Source organism: Lutra lutra, chromosome 8 (genome assembly GCF_902655055.1).
Source record: "Lutra lutra chromosome 8, mLutLut1.2, whole genome shotgun sequence".
Classification (NCBI taxonomy): domain Eukaryota; kingdom Metazoa; phylum Chordata; class Mammalia; order Carnivora; family Mustelidae; genus Lutra; species Lutra lutra.
The window spans coordinates 51,542,323-51,555,835 of NC_062285.1; the positions used below are offsets into that span (position 1 = coordinate 51,542,323).

General features: G+C 48.8%; 1 protein-coding gene and 1 long non-coding RNA gene across 4 annotated transcripts; both read right to left on the reverse strand.

The window, feature by feature from the left end:
- Positions 1-3,349: 3,349 nt before the first annotated feature.
- On the reverse strand, positions 3,350-8,681 carry ZC3H10 (zinc finger CCCH-type containing 10). Of its 2 annotated transcripts, none has more exons than XM_047739935.1 (3): positions 8,587-8,681; positions 7,746-7,809; positions 3,350-6,307 (listed from the first exon to the last, which is right to left on the reverse strand). In XM_047739935.1, the coding sequence occupies exon 3, from the start codon at positions 6,250-6,252 to the stop codon at positions 4,945-4,947; it is 1,308 nt and encodes a 435-aa protein (XP_047595891.1). In that variant the 5' UTR covers positions 6,253-6,307; positions 7,746-7,809; positions 8,587-8,681; the 3' UTR covers positions 3,350-4,944. The 2 variants fall into 2 exon arrangements, with proteins under 2 accessions (XP_047595891.1, XP_047595892.1); XM_047739936.1 differs by lacking the exon at positions 8,587-8,681 and adding an exon at positions 7,954-8,490.
- Positions 8,682-9,112: 431 nt separating this feature from the next.
- Positions 9,113-10,895, reverse strand: LOC125106209 (uncharacterized). Of its 2 annotated transcripts, XR_007129269.1 has the most exons (5): positions 10,881-10,895; positions 10,291-10,400; positions 10,152-10,176; positions 9,742-9,764; positions 9,113-9,458 (listed from the first exon to the last, which is right to left on the reverse strand). It is a non-coding gene; the product is annotated as an uncharacterized LOC125106209 (long non-coding RNA). The 2 variants fall into 2 exon arrangements; XR_007129268.1 differs by lacking the exon at positions 10,881-10,895 and having other exon boundaries at positions 10,291-10,401.
- Positions 10,896-13,513: the final 2,618 nt, after the last annotated feature.

Here is a 13,513-nt window from a genome sequence, read left to right on the forward strand (position 1 = left end):
GGGGGGACGCCTCAGCTGCAACGGATTTGATTACATTTTCCAAGAATTTCCTGACCCCGAGGAACTGCTAGAACGTTAAAATGAGACAAGAGTAATGAGACAATTCTGTTTCTTATTTGCCTGAGTTAGAAGTAAAGTTCGGAATACAGTCAGATGGAGAACTACTGCAATTCCATGTTGTGCTGTGTAAGTTTAGGAAGGGAGAAGTGCAGGGTATACTGATAACTACTGTTACTAGTTAACTGCACTTACCAGTGTTGTCCAGGGACTTAGAAACTAAACCGGAAGTCCAGGAGGGAAGAGTTGGTCATAAAACGATTATCTTTTAATGCACTATGTGTGGGGCTTGTGTTTGTTTGGTGCAGAAGGGGAAGTAGGGTTGATTGCTGGAGAGCCCAGATCTGCAGCTGATAAATATTATCTGCCTCTGCAGGGCACAGGTTTCATCAGACTGTTTAACTGTTCAAAACCTAGCCCTGATCAACCTTACCTCCTTACCCCCTTAATCTTAAATTTTCCCACTTCCCCTTTTCTACTTCCCTAAGGCTAACAGTATCTAGAGTGCTTCCTTCAGTGTGCAGAACTACATAGGGAACAGCTTTCTATCTTCTGTGTACATCTTCCATGTTCTCAGAGGTAAGCAGGTGGGAAGGAGCTCATGGAGTCTGGAAGAGGTAAGGGTGACCTGCTTATCAACTGATGAAGCAGAACTACAGCAGGAAAATGAAGGAGCCTCCTTAAAGGGAAACCTCTCTGTAAACTGAAATGTGCCAAGTACTAGAGTAGAAGGAGCAGGTCACTTCACTAGGGGTGGAGAGCACCACCAATGGGGTTTCCTTTCCAAGCTTCTCCACTTTCTCACCCCATGTCGATCATCAGACCCTTCTACTAAAGACTGTCTCTGGAAGACAAAAGCCCATCCTCAGGAAGGGCTCTTCCCAGCTGGGGCCCAGCAGCCAAAGGATCAGCAGCTGCAATGCAGGGACCAGAACAAGTAAACAGGGTGGGGTCCCTGCCCGGAGACAATTCTGCTGTCCAGGTGCCACCTGGTGGCGATAAGCAGTAAATCAGTAATGGGGGGAAGCATGGCCATTTTGTTAGAGAAGTAAGTGAGGAAAACGCCAAGACTTCCTGGATTTGCAATCTGCATCTGTATGGAAACTTCATTCATGTCCTAGGGGAAGCAGAGGGTTACACGTGATAATCTAGTCTTTGCCCTCTCAAGATGGAAGGGACAACGAGATTTGAGGAAATTTCCTCTATTATTCCTCAAAAGTTACTGCAAAGTAGTTCTATCATTAGAATTTTCTGTCAAGTCCGGAGTCAGACTCCCTGAATAAATTCCTGGCTCCAAAACTTACAGTTGCAGAACCCTGGGCAGCTGACTCTCGGTCCGCCTGCTCTCTCCTCTACAAAACAGGTTTGCGAATACTACCCACTGTCGGTGAGACGATGCACATGAAGTGTTAGCACAGCGCCTTGGCTTATATTATTAAGTACATAACTAGTCTTCTGGAACTCTGTTTATTTCTTGTGCAGCAAGACAGGAACTTTTGGGGAGGTCTTCAAATATTTGAAGATGTCTATTAGGTCTTCCCTCAGTCTTTTCCTTTTTTTCCCCCTGCTACCCCACTGGTTTATCAACGGGCCTCTTTAAAAATTACATTTAGCACACAGAATATTTAGGAGTGGTGCTACTCAAACATGGTAGAACCGTTCTATTTACAATGCATTACTCCAGTTCTGTTACCCTTATGGAGCTCCTCAAGAGGTGCCTAGAATATAGCAGACTCTTAATATATATGAATCACCTACTAGAAGGACTGAGACGTTGTTTTTATAATCAGCTGGAAGTCCTGTGTTGTTTTCATGTGAATTACTGCTAATATAGATCTCTGCATTTCTTCCTCGGGTGGGCTCAAGCAATTTTTTAGGGGGAGGGTGAATCCAAATTGATCCAGACTGACCTCTTGGATTAATTCAGTGAATCCACCTTATAGCACTTTCAGGAGTACTTGGTACTTCCTTGTGTTACTGTTGATAATAGGGCTTCTTGTATTTTTACACAAGTTTTTCTCTCCTTATTTTTTTTAAAAACAGAATATCGCTCTTGGGTATATCACTAGAGACTAGAGGTTTCTCTAACAAAATGCACTAATCAACATTTACTAGGCATAAATGTTGAGTTTTGACTCCACCAAACTCGACTATTAACTGAGCCATGATTATTCTCTTATCCACAATGACTTAGGTGAGAAGCAGGACAACAGCCCTGCCATCTGGGAACTGGCTTGGCATGAAAGGGCTTCGGATCTGTTAGGGGCTGAGCTGGGCTCACTGCTGGGAAATGGTGTTCTCCTACTGGACATAATCTCACAAAACACCAGTGTCACACAAAGGAACCCAGTGACTTTGATGAAGTGAAGCAAAAAGCAAGATCGTATTTCACAATTCTGTTCAAACATGAAATATGGTCGGTGTGCAAATCATGAAATAGCAACCATCCCCCTTTCCCAGCTAATAAGTGACTGCTGCTTTGTCACCAATTTCAGCTTCACTCTAGTCTGCCCTTCTCCTGGATAAGATACAGATACCCAATCACAGGGGCGCCTGGGTGGCTCAGTGGGTTAAAGCCTCTGTCTTCAGCTCAGGTGGTGATTCCAGGGTCGTGCCCCGCATCGGGCTCTCTGCTCGGCAGGGAGCCTGCTTCCTCCTCTCTCTCTGCCTACTTGTGATGTCAAATAAATAAATAAAATCTTAAAAAAAAAAAAAAGGGGCGCCTGGGTGGCTCAGTGGGTTAAGCCTCTGCCTTCGGGTCGGGTCATGATCTCAGGGTCTTGGGATCGAGCCCCACGTCGGGCTCTCTGCTCATCAGGGAGCCTGCTCCCCCCTACCACCTCTGTCTGCTGCTCTTCCTACTTGTGATCTCTCTCTCTCTGTCGAATAAATAAACAAAATAAAATTAAAAAAAAAAAAAAGATACCCAATCACAGAAGTGTCCCTGCTTCCCTGACAGCACCCAATCCAGAGTGAAGCCCCACTCCCTTGAACCTTTCCCCAAATCACTCAACCAAAGCCCAAGTCCTCAAAGTCCTTTCTATTGGCCCCTTACTAGGACACACCATGGGTCCCATGTGCCACGATTTCTTCACTACTGCAGTGAGCATTAACCCCAGCTTATTTGGCTATAGGTGTACTCCTGGTGGCCTTTAGCTGGTCTTATGTTAGTAAAGAACATACAATGTCTACAGTTTCCCAACTACCTCTTTAGAGATACTCGGCAAAAAGAAACCAGGCAGGATACCAACAGTCATAGATGTTGGTATCTATGATCACATTTGTCTCTAAATGTTTATAAACCATCTCTTTTAATAATCCAGAATTGTGCCAAAAAAAAAAATCAACATTAAGCTTATCAACGTGTGGTTTCTAAAGTCCACAAACAGTATTTCAGTATTTGACTACTTTTAGTCTTTAGGCCATTTCTTTTTTCTTTTTTTATGACGAACCTTGACTTAGCCCACCATCTCCAACCCCAGGTGTAACCTGAGTGATCAACCAGACAAGAAAGCAAGAGGTAGCAGGAGATACGATGGGGGAAGCACAACTCAGGATCACTTTCTCTACCCCAAATCCACTGTCCCGTCAGACACCTGAGTTGTTTCCCCTACATCAACCATGAGCTGAGGAGGAACTGAGGATTGGCTATGGGGGTCCCTGGCCTTACCGACTCTTAAAAATGGATTTAAAACCTCTGTGGTTCTTTTTGGAAGCAGCGGGAAGAGATGAACACCGAGGCTCGTGTCCCCAGAAGAACTTTCCTTTTCCTAGCACCTCCCAAGCCTTGAAGGCTTAAGGCATTGTAACTGAGGAAGGGATGGGGGATATTAACTGCCATCAACAACTCAGAGAGCAACTGCCACCTGCCCTACTGTTTGAATAAGGGAAGGATCTGTCAATACATAGCCCATTGCCATTTCCCAGCACAGCCACCCCTCCTTAGTACCTGCCCCCCTAAATGACCCCAGGAGCCCTGGTTACTAAGGTATCCTGGGAGTAGTACATGCAGATAGAAACCAGAAACAGATGGGACTATTTTTAAACTAGACTGGGTGGCTCCAGTGTTTTTACCCCACAAAGCCCCATTTGGTCTTATTCTGGGTCTCTACCCTTCACCTGGCCTCAGCCCAACCTTACCCGAACTATGTGAGGGTAGGGGGTCTTTATCCCATTTTGGCATGAGATCTATTTACTGCTCCTATCTTCCATACAGAATATCTAAGCAAGTTTTCACTGCCTCCATTTGTTAAAAATAATTCTTTTTTTATTTCTTTGGAAAGTGGTGGGCCCTGCCCTATGGATTTCCAGGCCAAGCCAAGGTAAGAAAAGCTCCCCTTGTCTTTGGGCTGGAGTACTATGGTCCCCACCTTCCCATGGGCCCAGGAACAGTTCCTGTATTGTCCAACTCCGCTAGGCCCCCAATTGTCTAAAGGCTCTGATCAGGCCTTCTCTCCTGGCCACCTGCTTCCCAATCTTTCCTGGCTTTCCCTCTAGGCAGGGTATTTTTTTTTTTTTTTCTTACAAAGCCAGTGCTGGAACCTGCGCTATGCAGAAGAGAGGACAAGACCAGGATGTCCCCATCTTCCCATCAGGGGACATACAGCCCCTCGGTCAGTCCTTCCTCTCTGCTGGCTTCAGTCTGCACTCTTTTGCAAGCCCCCCTCTGTGAGGCTTGAAGGAAGATGGACAAGAGGACCCTCATAAAAGAGAGGTGAGAGAAAACAGACCAGCCCAATCCCTTCTCAAAAGCAAACTCCTTGTAGTCTCTCGTCCTAGTTCTTGAGTGAGCCCTTCAGACAGGGCCTGGGAGGGCTAGGCGAGCGGGTGAGGGCCCCTCGACCCCAGCCCTGGGAGGCTATACCCCGGGAGTGTCCATTAGCCCCCTCAGTGTGGCATGGCTGTGATACGCATGCTCTGGGAAGCGATGGGGTAAGTCACCATGGGAGTGGTGGTGTGGCTCATCGTGATTCCTGCCAAGGGCTGGGCCATCGATACAGCCACAGGGGCCACAGGAGCCACAGATACAGCCACGGGAGCCATGGAGACAGGTGGGGGTGCCATCCCCTGGGCAATTGTTTGAGCCAGAGCAGCTGACAATGGCGTGATCTCTGGGTTCAAGTGTGGGGGTGGGGGTGGTGGAGCAGCAGGAGGTGCAGCATTAGTTGGGGGAGCAGCTGGAGCTCCAGTGGGGGCCACCAGTTCTTGCTGGGATACAGGGCGAGGCTGTAGAGCCTGGCTGCTGAGAGTAGTGTGAGTCTGGGCAATGCCATGGTTAAAAGTGGCGACAGTGCCCACGGTGGGGGCCAGAGTCTGCTCCGTCGCTGGTGCAGTAGAGCTCAGGGTCATGACCTTGGCCTGATTGCGGAACTGGGCATTTTGTTCCAGCAGTACCTCATTGGTGGCCAGCAGGTTGCTGACCTGCTTCTTTAGTTCCTCCACCCGCTTCCTGAGCATGGCATTCTCCTCCTCCAGCAGCCTGCACTCCACGCCTCTCGGTGCAGCCAGACTATATTCATAGGATTCAAAATGGGGGCCATCTGGGGGGCAACATCCACCTCGCCGGCGCTTGGGGCCTGGCTCGTGGTCCTCAAAGCCCCTGTCAGGGAGGTCGTAGATATCATAGAGGTCATGACGTCGTCCTGGGGGTACTGGGCCTGCTGAGCCACCGCCACCGCTGCCTCCTCCACCCCGAGCGTCAAACTCAAAATCCCGTTGCAGGTGGCGGAACTTGCACTTGGCTCCTCTCTGGCAGTCACCCTTGAGAAAGTCACGGCAGATAGGGACCTCCTCCTTGCCATTGGGCAGGTCAGCCGGTGAAAGGCCTAGGCCGGCTGCCACTTTCTGCCTCAGCCGAGGGGGAAGCTCTCCTGTCTTCTTATAACCATCCTCATCCTCCTTGGAGCCATGGATGAATCGGCAGTTTGGGCGGCTACACTCCTTGTTCTGGAAGTCATGGCAGAAGATGAACTCATTTTTGCTCACCCCCAAGTTGGATACCTCACTCATGTCTGGATGACGATAGCGGCAACGCTTGCCTCGCTTGCACACATTCCTTAGGAAGTCTCTACAGATGGCATCTGAGCTGGCCCCGCCACTGCCTGCCCCTGCCCCACTGGCCTCCTCACTGCCACCGCCTCCAGGGCCTCCACTGCTGCTCCCAGTGCCGTTGGCATAGCTGTCCCGGTCAGGCATCCTGGTCCCCCCCAACTCAGGGCTTTCTTCTTTTTCTTGCCACCCTTGGTGACCACTAGGAAAGAGGAGAACCGTGTCAAACAGTAATCTTCCAGAGAGGCCACATTCTTCCCAGCTATGGAGCAGGCAGTCCAGCAAAAAGCAGGCCAGAGGGGCAATGGCTTTGGAGATGGAAAATCTAAGGGATGAGAATTCTGGCTGGACTGGCTGGCTTGTCAGAAGTCCCGCCCAGGCCCTTGTGCACCTGGTATGGTTCAGAATGATTCACACTAGCCTGGCTAATGGGGTGGGGAGGGAGGGAGCTGGGGTGAAGCCACCTCATCTCACCAATGATGTTAGGCCAAGGAGGGGGCAAGGAGAAAAGAGTGTTGGGTTTTATTTCCCCTTCCGAGCTGACCTTATTAAAGTTGAGGAAGTGAAATTAAAACTGCTGTCTCAGTGTCTCAATAGGTTAGGAGGAGACTGGGAAGTGGCCAAGATGGGCTGGTGAGCTTACTAGGGCTCTGGATAATGGGGCACTGCAGACAAAACTTCTTTTAGCCCCTCTTTTACATGAAGGCACTGTGAAGTATCAGATCTCTAGACCCCAGGAAGTCCTAAGAGACTGGTGTCACCAGCTTGAGGGCAGTCCCTAAATCTATCAATTTTTAGTATTCCCTCCCAGCTCACCACTGTTCTCAATCCATGTGGTCACCCCCCTCTACTCCATTTCAGGGTAAGAGTTCTACAGCTGGAATCTCCACTTCTAGACCCCCAAAGGACAAAACCATCTGCAGTAAGACCAAGGTGGGAGGAAGGAGTTAATTTCACAAGAACCAGTGACCTTTCTTTTCCATTCTACACACCCTTTTCATTCCCCATTAGATCCCACTGACATCAAACCACACCATTCCTCACCCCATAAAGATCCTCTTTATTTATAGACTCTATAAAAGCTTTTTAAGTCTCCTCTTTCCCAAGAGAGCTCTGGAATGTCAGTCCACTGCTCTGGTTCGAGCCCTCCCCTCTCCCCACCCCCAAAAAGACTAGGAGTCCCTGCCACCACGTGTCTGACCTCATAAGCCTTTCTAAGGCAGTGATCAGGCTCCCCCTGCTGTTCAAATAGGAAAACCTCATACTGTTTCCACTTGACTATAAGGAAATCTTTACTGGTTTCTTTGGTCTTCATCTCCCCCCAACCACCTTTTCCATTGCCTTGACTTTGCCTTCAGACCTTCCTAAAATGAACCAACCAGATCAGAGACCAGAATTACAGATGAATCTGTAAAAGAAGAGGATCCTCTTCCTCCAAAAGGATGTAGTCCCAAAATCGAAACAACCAAGGAAAAAAGGAGGGTATTAAGGAAGAACCAAACTTTTACTAAAAGTGAAAGGACCTGGTAAAAAAATAAATACCATCTCTCTGAGTCTGAACCATGCTGCAGCTCCCACCAGAGGCTGATAATCAGATATGATACTCCTCCCCACCCAACTCTCCCAGGATAGTTCGATACCTGAGGTAGCTCAGGTGAAGTCCGGGGCTCCTGTGGTTCTCCACCTCCACATCACTGCTGGGTTCTGAACAGGAATAAAAAACAGAGACTTGGGTGGGAGAAGGGGTAAGAACAGAGAACTATAAGACGTTACAATAAAGAAGTTTGACAAAATGGCAAGAGCACTGAACACTTGCAAGATTTCCTGCAAGTTCAAGCCGAACTTCACCTGTCAAAGGGAGAAGTTGTCAGTAAGAAGAGTAAGACAGAACTAATCTGGAGAGCCTAGGAGAATGGGTTGGAAAACCAGCCCTGGGTGAACAAAACGTGAGAGGTGCCCTGCCTCAAGATGAAGGAAGATGTGGGGATCAGAGCCCGGCCTAGGGTTGAGGTTAATTGACTACGAATGGGGAGCCATGCAAGGGCAGCAACTGACAGTGCAGTGGGATGGCTGATTAGACTTGGAGGCGGTGATTATGACGCTTCGCAACACCCCAGAGTTTGGGGGTAAAGTCCTAGGAGTTTCCCACAGCAAGTCTTCTAGTTTGCCAGGTTCTGTGCAGTGCGACCGGCGCTCAGCCGTGAACCAGAGGAAGAAGACATTAAGGAAGCACAAGTGAAGCGGGAAGGGGGGACTCCAGGTGACATCAAGCTGCGGGGATGGGCAGGGCTGTGACGTCACGAAGCTGGCGTTTGCTCGCGAAGCAGGGTCAGTCAGAAAAAGGGTTCGGCCCTGGGGCGTGAGAAAGAAACAGCTCCGTCCTGGGGGGCCTTGTGTAGCCCGGCCGAGCCCAGCTGCTGGGCCGGCCCCGACTCCTCCCCTCCGGGCGCGGCCTCCACCTAAGTCTCCCGCCTCCCTCACCTGCCGCCGCCGCCGTAGTTGCTGCTGCCGCCTGCCGGTCCTGTAGCTTCGACAAAGAGCCGCCTACCCTATCGCCCTTCCGCTTCCTGCGGAAGAAATGACGCTCTAGCCACAGACCCGGAACTACTCTATGGTGCGCAAAGTACTTGTGCGACTAGCCGCAGGAAGTTCCCAGCAAGCTTTGCGTGTCACCATAGCAACCCAACCCAGCAGCACAGTAAGGCCCCAAAAGCGGTAATTTAGTAACCCAGGTTCAGACTAGAGTTGGGGAGAGATCGTCGTTTGCCCCTAACTTGGTCGCGAACCAGGTTGAAACCCGTCCCCTTGCGTGTACTACACCCAATACGGGAAGGGCCACCCAGTTATCTAGCTCCGAGAGCCGTGGGGCCAGTTGGCCAGCGCAGGATTCACAACCCGGCTATAGCCCATGTGGCGTGACACTCTACAGCACGGGGTATTGAAGATCTGCTCCAGTGATCCAGAACCCCAGCCAATGGAACCATAAAAACCACGTATCAGACAAGACCATTTTTTTCCTTCAGCTAAGACAGCAGAAGAGATGATTTATTGTACACGTGTTACATTCAGCCACAAATGAAAACAGTCCCGAAAAGTCACAGGTCCAGGGCAAAGGGCCAAGAGTCGGTTTTGGTATCAACAAGGCGGGTCTCTCAAAGGTGGTAGCTGCGATCAGATGGCGATGGACGGTCTAGATCCAAATCAAGCTCTAGAGAGTAGGCATGCAGCCCAACAATTGGTACCAGCGTCCCTGGCCTCTGGCTTTCCTTATTTCTGCTCCTGTGGCTCCACCGGTGCACAAGCTAGCGGTTTACTTGGACCTCTGCCTCATCTTTCTTCTTTTACGCTTCAGCCTGAAAAGCAGACACGGAAATACATCTCCTGCCCACAAACCCAGGTTCAGTTTTTCCCTCCCATCCTAAAAATGTGCATCGGATACCAGGGGTAGCAAAACAAACGGGCACTTCGGGTCCTACTATCTTTATTGTGTTCAATCCCGTACTAGTCAAGTCAATACTTAGAATTGTTTTTCACCTAAGTTCTTTTATATTTCTAAACCAAATGTTCCTCCCACGTCTTGTCCAAGGCACGCTACACTTCCCTTTTCCTATTTCTGACGGTCAAGTCTCAACATACCTGCGCATTCGCTTCTTCCTCCACTGGCAATCGATCATAACCAGACGCAGTGAATAAAACAAGAGATTAGCTTTAGTACAGGTCTAGGCAGGGGTGTGAAGGACATTATTTAAAACCTGGCAGGTTCCTAAGTATGAGGGCTTAGTCGCAGTAACCCTATCAATTTGTACTCCCACTCTCACCCGCGAATATAAACCTGAATCTTGCGTGCGCTTTTCTACTCCCGCCCCCTCTACCCACAGTACTTACTCCCCTCCTCTGCTCCCCAAATTATTTTTCCTCCCCTATTAGCTCTTGGGCACCCTTGAAAACCCAGCGGCTCGGGAACCATGGCGGACTTCTCTTGCCCAGCTATCCCTCCACCCATCACCCATCGCTACTGCCTCAGCTTACTGCCAGGAACTGCTTACCTTGGCTCTCATGGCGCAGAGGTTTCTACAGGTAAAGAGAAAAAGGCTACGGTTAGTTTGCTGTTATGATGGCAGGTGTAGAGATCAGATGTTAATGGATTGTGTACGGAATGCCAACACAGGAACAAACAACACTCACCCAGGAAGATGGCGCTAAGACCGAGAGAGCGGCGGCGGTCCGCCTCCAGCTATTTAACGGAGACCTGTGTCGTCACTTCCGCTGTTTGGATCGTCCTTCGAGGGGCGGGGCTGCCGGAGGAGAGTAACAATGGCCTTTCAGGTGCCGGATTAAGTGATTGCATTAGCAGTTCTCTTGGAAACATTTTATTTGAGTTACAAAATTCCCCTCGCCCAGTTTTATTATGAGGACATTGTATTATTTCAATGTGAGCACATATTTCCAATATGGGACCGAGACGTGCGGCCGAGCAAATGATAGCGACTTCCGCCTTCCCCCTCACTGCTTCATGGGAGTTGCAGTTTCGCGGGATACCCTCCATTTTATTATGGATAGGTGCGGAGTCTACAAAAATTCCCAATTTGTTTTGCTGGTTTGTTTTCTAAATTGCTGTAGGGAGATTCTATCACGGAACTTACGAAGGTCCTAAGATTACGTGGGAGGGTGTAAAGTGGGGAGTCGAGAAAGCCTTCGTACTACAAAAAGAGACCTTTGTCATTTAGATCAACGCTTTTTCCTTGTCAACTCCGTACGGTCTTTCCCCACAACACCTGAGGCTGAATGTCACAAGATTCCTGGGCACAATGCATCTTGTTCAGAAAATACTTCAGTGACTTTCCCTCTACCTCGGGGTGAAGATCAAATCAATGGACAGAGGAAGCAAGATCAGCTGTCTTCTCTAGAGTGAGAATATTTGCTGTTAGAGAACTTCCAGTCACAAGGTATGGTCAGGTCAGAAGCACTCGGAAAACATACCCATAGTTTTTGCTATAGGGAAACTTGACTTAGGAAGGATGAAAAAAACCCCATACCATACAGACTTCACCTTTTTTCTTTGTAAGATTTTATTTATTGGGCTGCCTGGGTGGCTCAGTCGTTGAGTGTCTGCCTTCAGCTCAGACCATGATCCTGGGGTCCTCGGATCGAACCCCGCATCAGGCACTTCTCTCAGCGGTAAGCCTGCTTCTCCCTCTCCCACTCCCCCTGCTTGTGTTCCCTCTCTCGCTCTAATAAATAAAAATCTTTAAAACCCCCAAAGATGGGGCGCCTGGGTGGCTCAGTGGGTTAAGTCTCTGCCTTCAGCTCAGGTCTTGATCTCAGGGTCCTGGGACAGAGCCCCGCATCGGGCTCTCTGCTCAGCGGGTGGGCCTGCTTCCTCCTCTCTCTCTGCCTACTTGTGATCTCTGTCTGTCAAATAAATAAATAAAATCTTAAAAAAAAAAATTGGGGGCACCTGAGTGGCTGAGTGGGTTAAGCCTCTGCCTTCAGCTGGGGTCTTGACCCCAGGGTCGTGGGATTGAGCCCCCCCATCAGGCTCTCTGCTTACCCCCCGCCCCCCCCCCCCCCGCCTGCCTCTCTGCCTACTTGTGGTCTCTGTCAAATAAATAAATGAATACATACATACATACATACATACATAAAATCTTTAAAAAATATATTAAGAAAACCCCCAAAGATTTTATTTGTCAGAGAGAGAGAGAAACACAGACGAACACAAGCAGGGGGAGTGGGGCGGAGAGAGCAGAGAGCCTGGTGCGGGACTCCATTCCAGGACACCAGGATCGTGGCCTGAGCTGAAGGCAGACGCTCAACGACTGAGCCACCCAGAAGCCCCCACCCCCACCTTACGCCTATAGTAAGAGACTGTAAGGCTGTTTGTGATCATCTTTTTTCCGTAATTTCCCTTTATAATTTACACAGTAACAACCTCACCTTTTTAACTCTGGAAAAAAACGTTTCTTGTTTTTAACACTTAGGACTCATGTTCCAAGATTTTAAGTAGTTCTAGTATTGTACCATCAGAATATGAAAAATTGTGCTTGCTTCGGCAGCACATATACAGATGATGAAAAAAATTTTTTTTTTTTTTAAAGATTTTATTTATTTACTTGACAGACAGAGATCACAAGTAGGCAGAGAGGAAGGCAGAGAGAGGAGGAAGCAGGCTCTCCGCTGAGCAGAGAGCCCGATGTGGGACTCGATCCCAGGACCCCGGGATCATGACCTGAGCTGAAGGCAGAGGCTTTAACCCGCTGAGCCACCCAGGCGCCCCGAAAAATTTTTGAGAATAAAAAACCCCAGCAACATTATATAAAGTTCACCAGGATTTCACCTGTTGATTGGCCACTACAGTTGACACTTGAACACAGGTTTGACTGCCATTGGTACAGGTACCTGTGTAATTTTTACACACAATACTGTAAACCTTTTTTTTTTTTAAGATTTTTTTTTTATTTATTTGAGAGAGAGAGAGAGAGATCACAAGTAGGCAGAGAGGCAGGCAGAGAGAGAGGGGGAAGCAGGCTCCCTGCCAAGCAGAGAGCCCGATGCGGGGCTCGATCCCAGGACCCTGAGATCATGACCTGAGCTGAAGGCAGAGGCTTTAACCCACTGAGCCACCCAGGCGCCCCTACTGTAAACCTTTTTAAAAAAGATTTTATTTAGTTATTTGATAGAGATAACAAGTAGGCAGAGAGGCAGGCAGAGAGAGGGAAGCAGACTCCCTGGTGAGCAGAGCTGGATGATGTGATGCAGGGCTCCATCCCAGGACTCTGGGATCATGACCTGAGCTGAAGGCAAAGGCTTAACCCACTGAGCCACCCAGCTGCCCATACACACAATAATGTAAATGCATTTTCTCTTCTGATTTTCTCACTTTCCCTAGCTCTGTAATAGAGTATATAATGCATATAACATGTGAAATATGCTAATGAACTGTTATCCTACAGCTTCTGGCCAACAGCAGGCTTTATTAAGCTTCGGGGAGTCAGAAATGCTCGTATTGTTCAGGGGCTGACTGCAGCCTCTAAGCTCTTATGAAGGGAGCTATGTCCAGTTTTGTTTACTATAGTATATCCTGGTCAGCAATGTTTCACATCTAAGATAGCCTAATAAAGTATCCATCTCAGACTGGCCCTGAAAAATTGAATACTAGTAAAGGCATTCTTCTGGCTTCCTAAATCAAAATAAACATTGGTAAACAGTGTTTTTTACCATACACCTTATCCCAAACAAACTGTCACCAACAAGGTTACTCTAGGGGCATCTGGGTGGCTCAGTGGGTTAAAGCCTCTGCCTTCGGCTCAGGTCATGATCTCAGGGTCCTGGGATGAAGCCCTGTGTGGGGCTGTCTGCTCAGTAGGGAGCCTGCTTCCCCCCTACTTTCTCTGCCTGCCTCACTGCC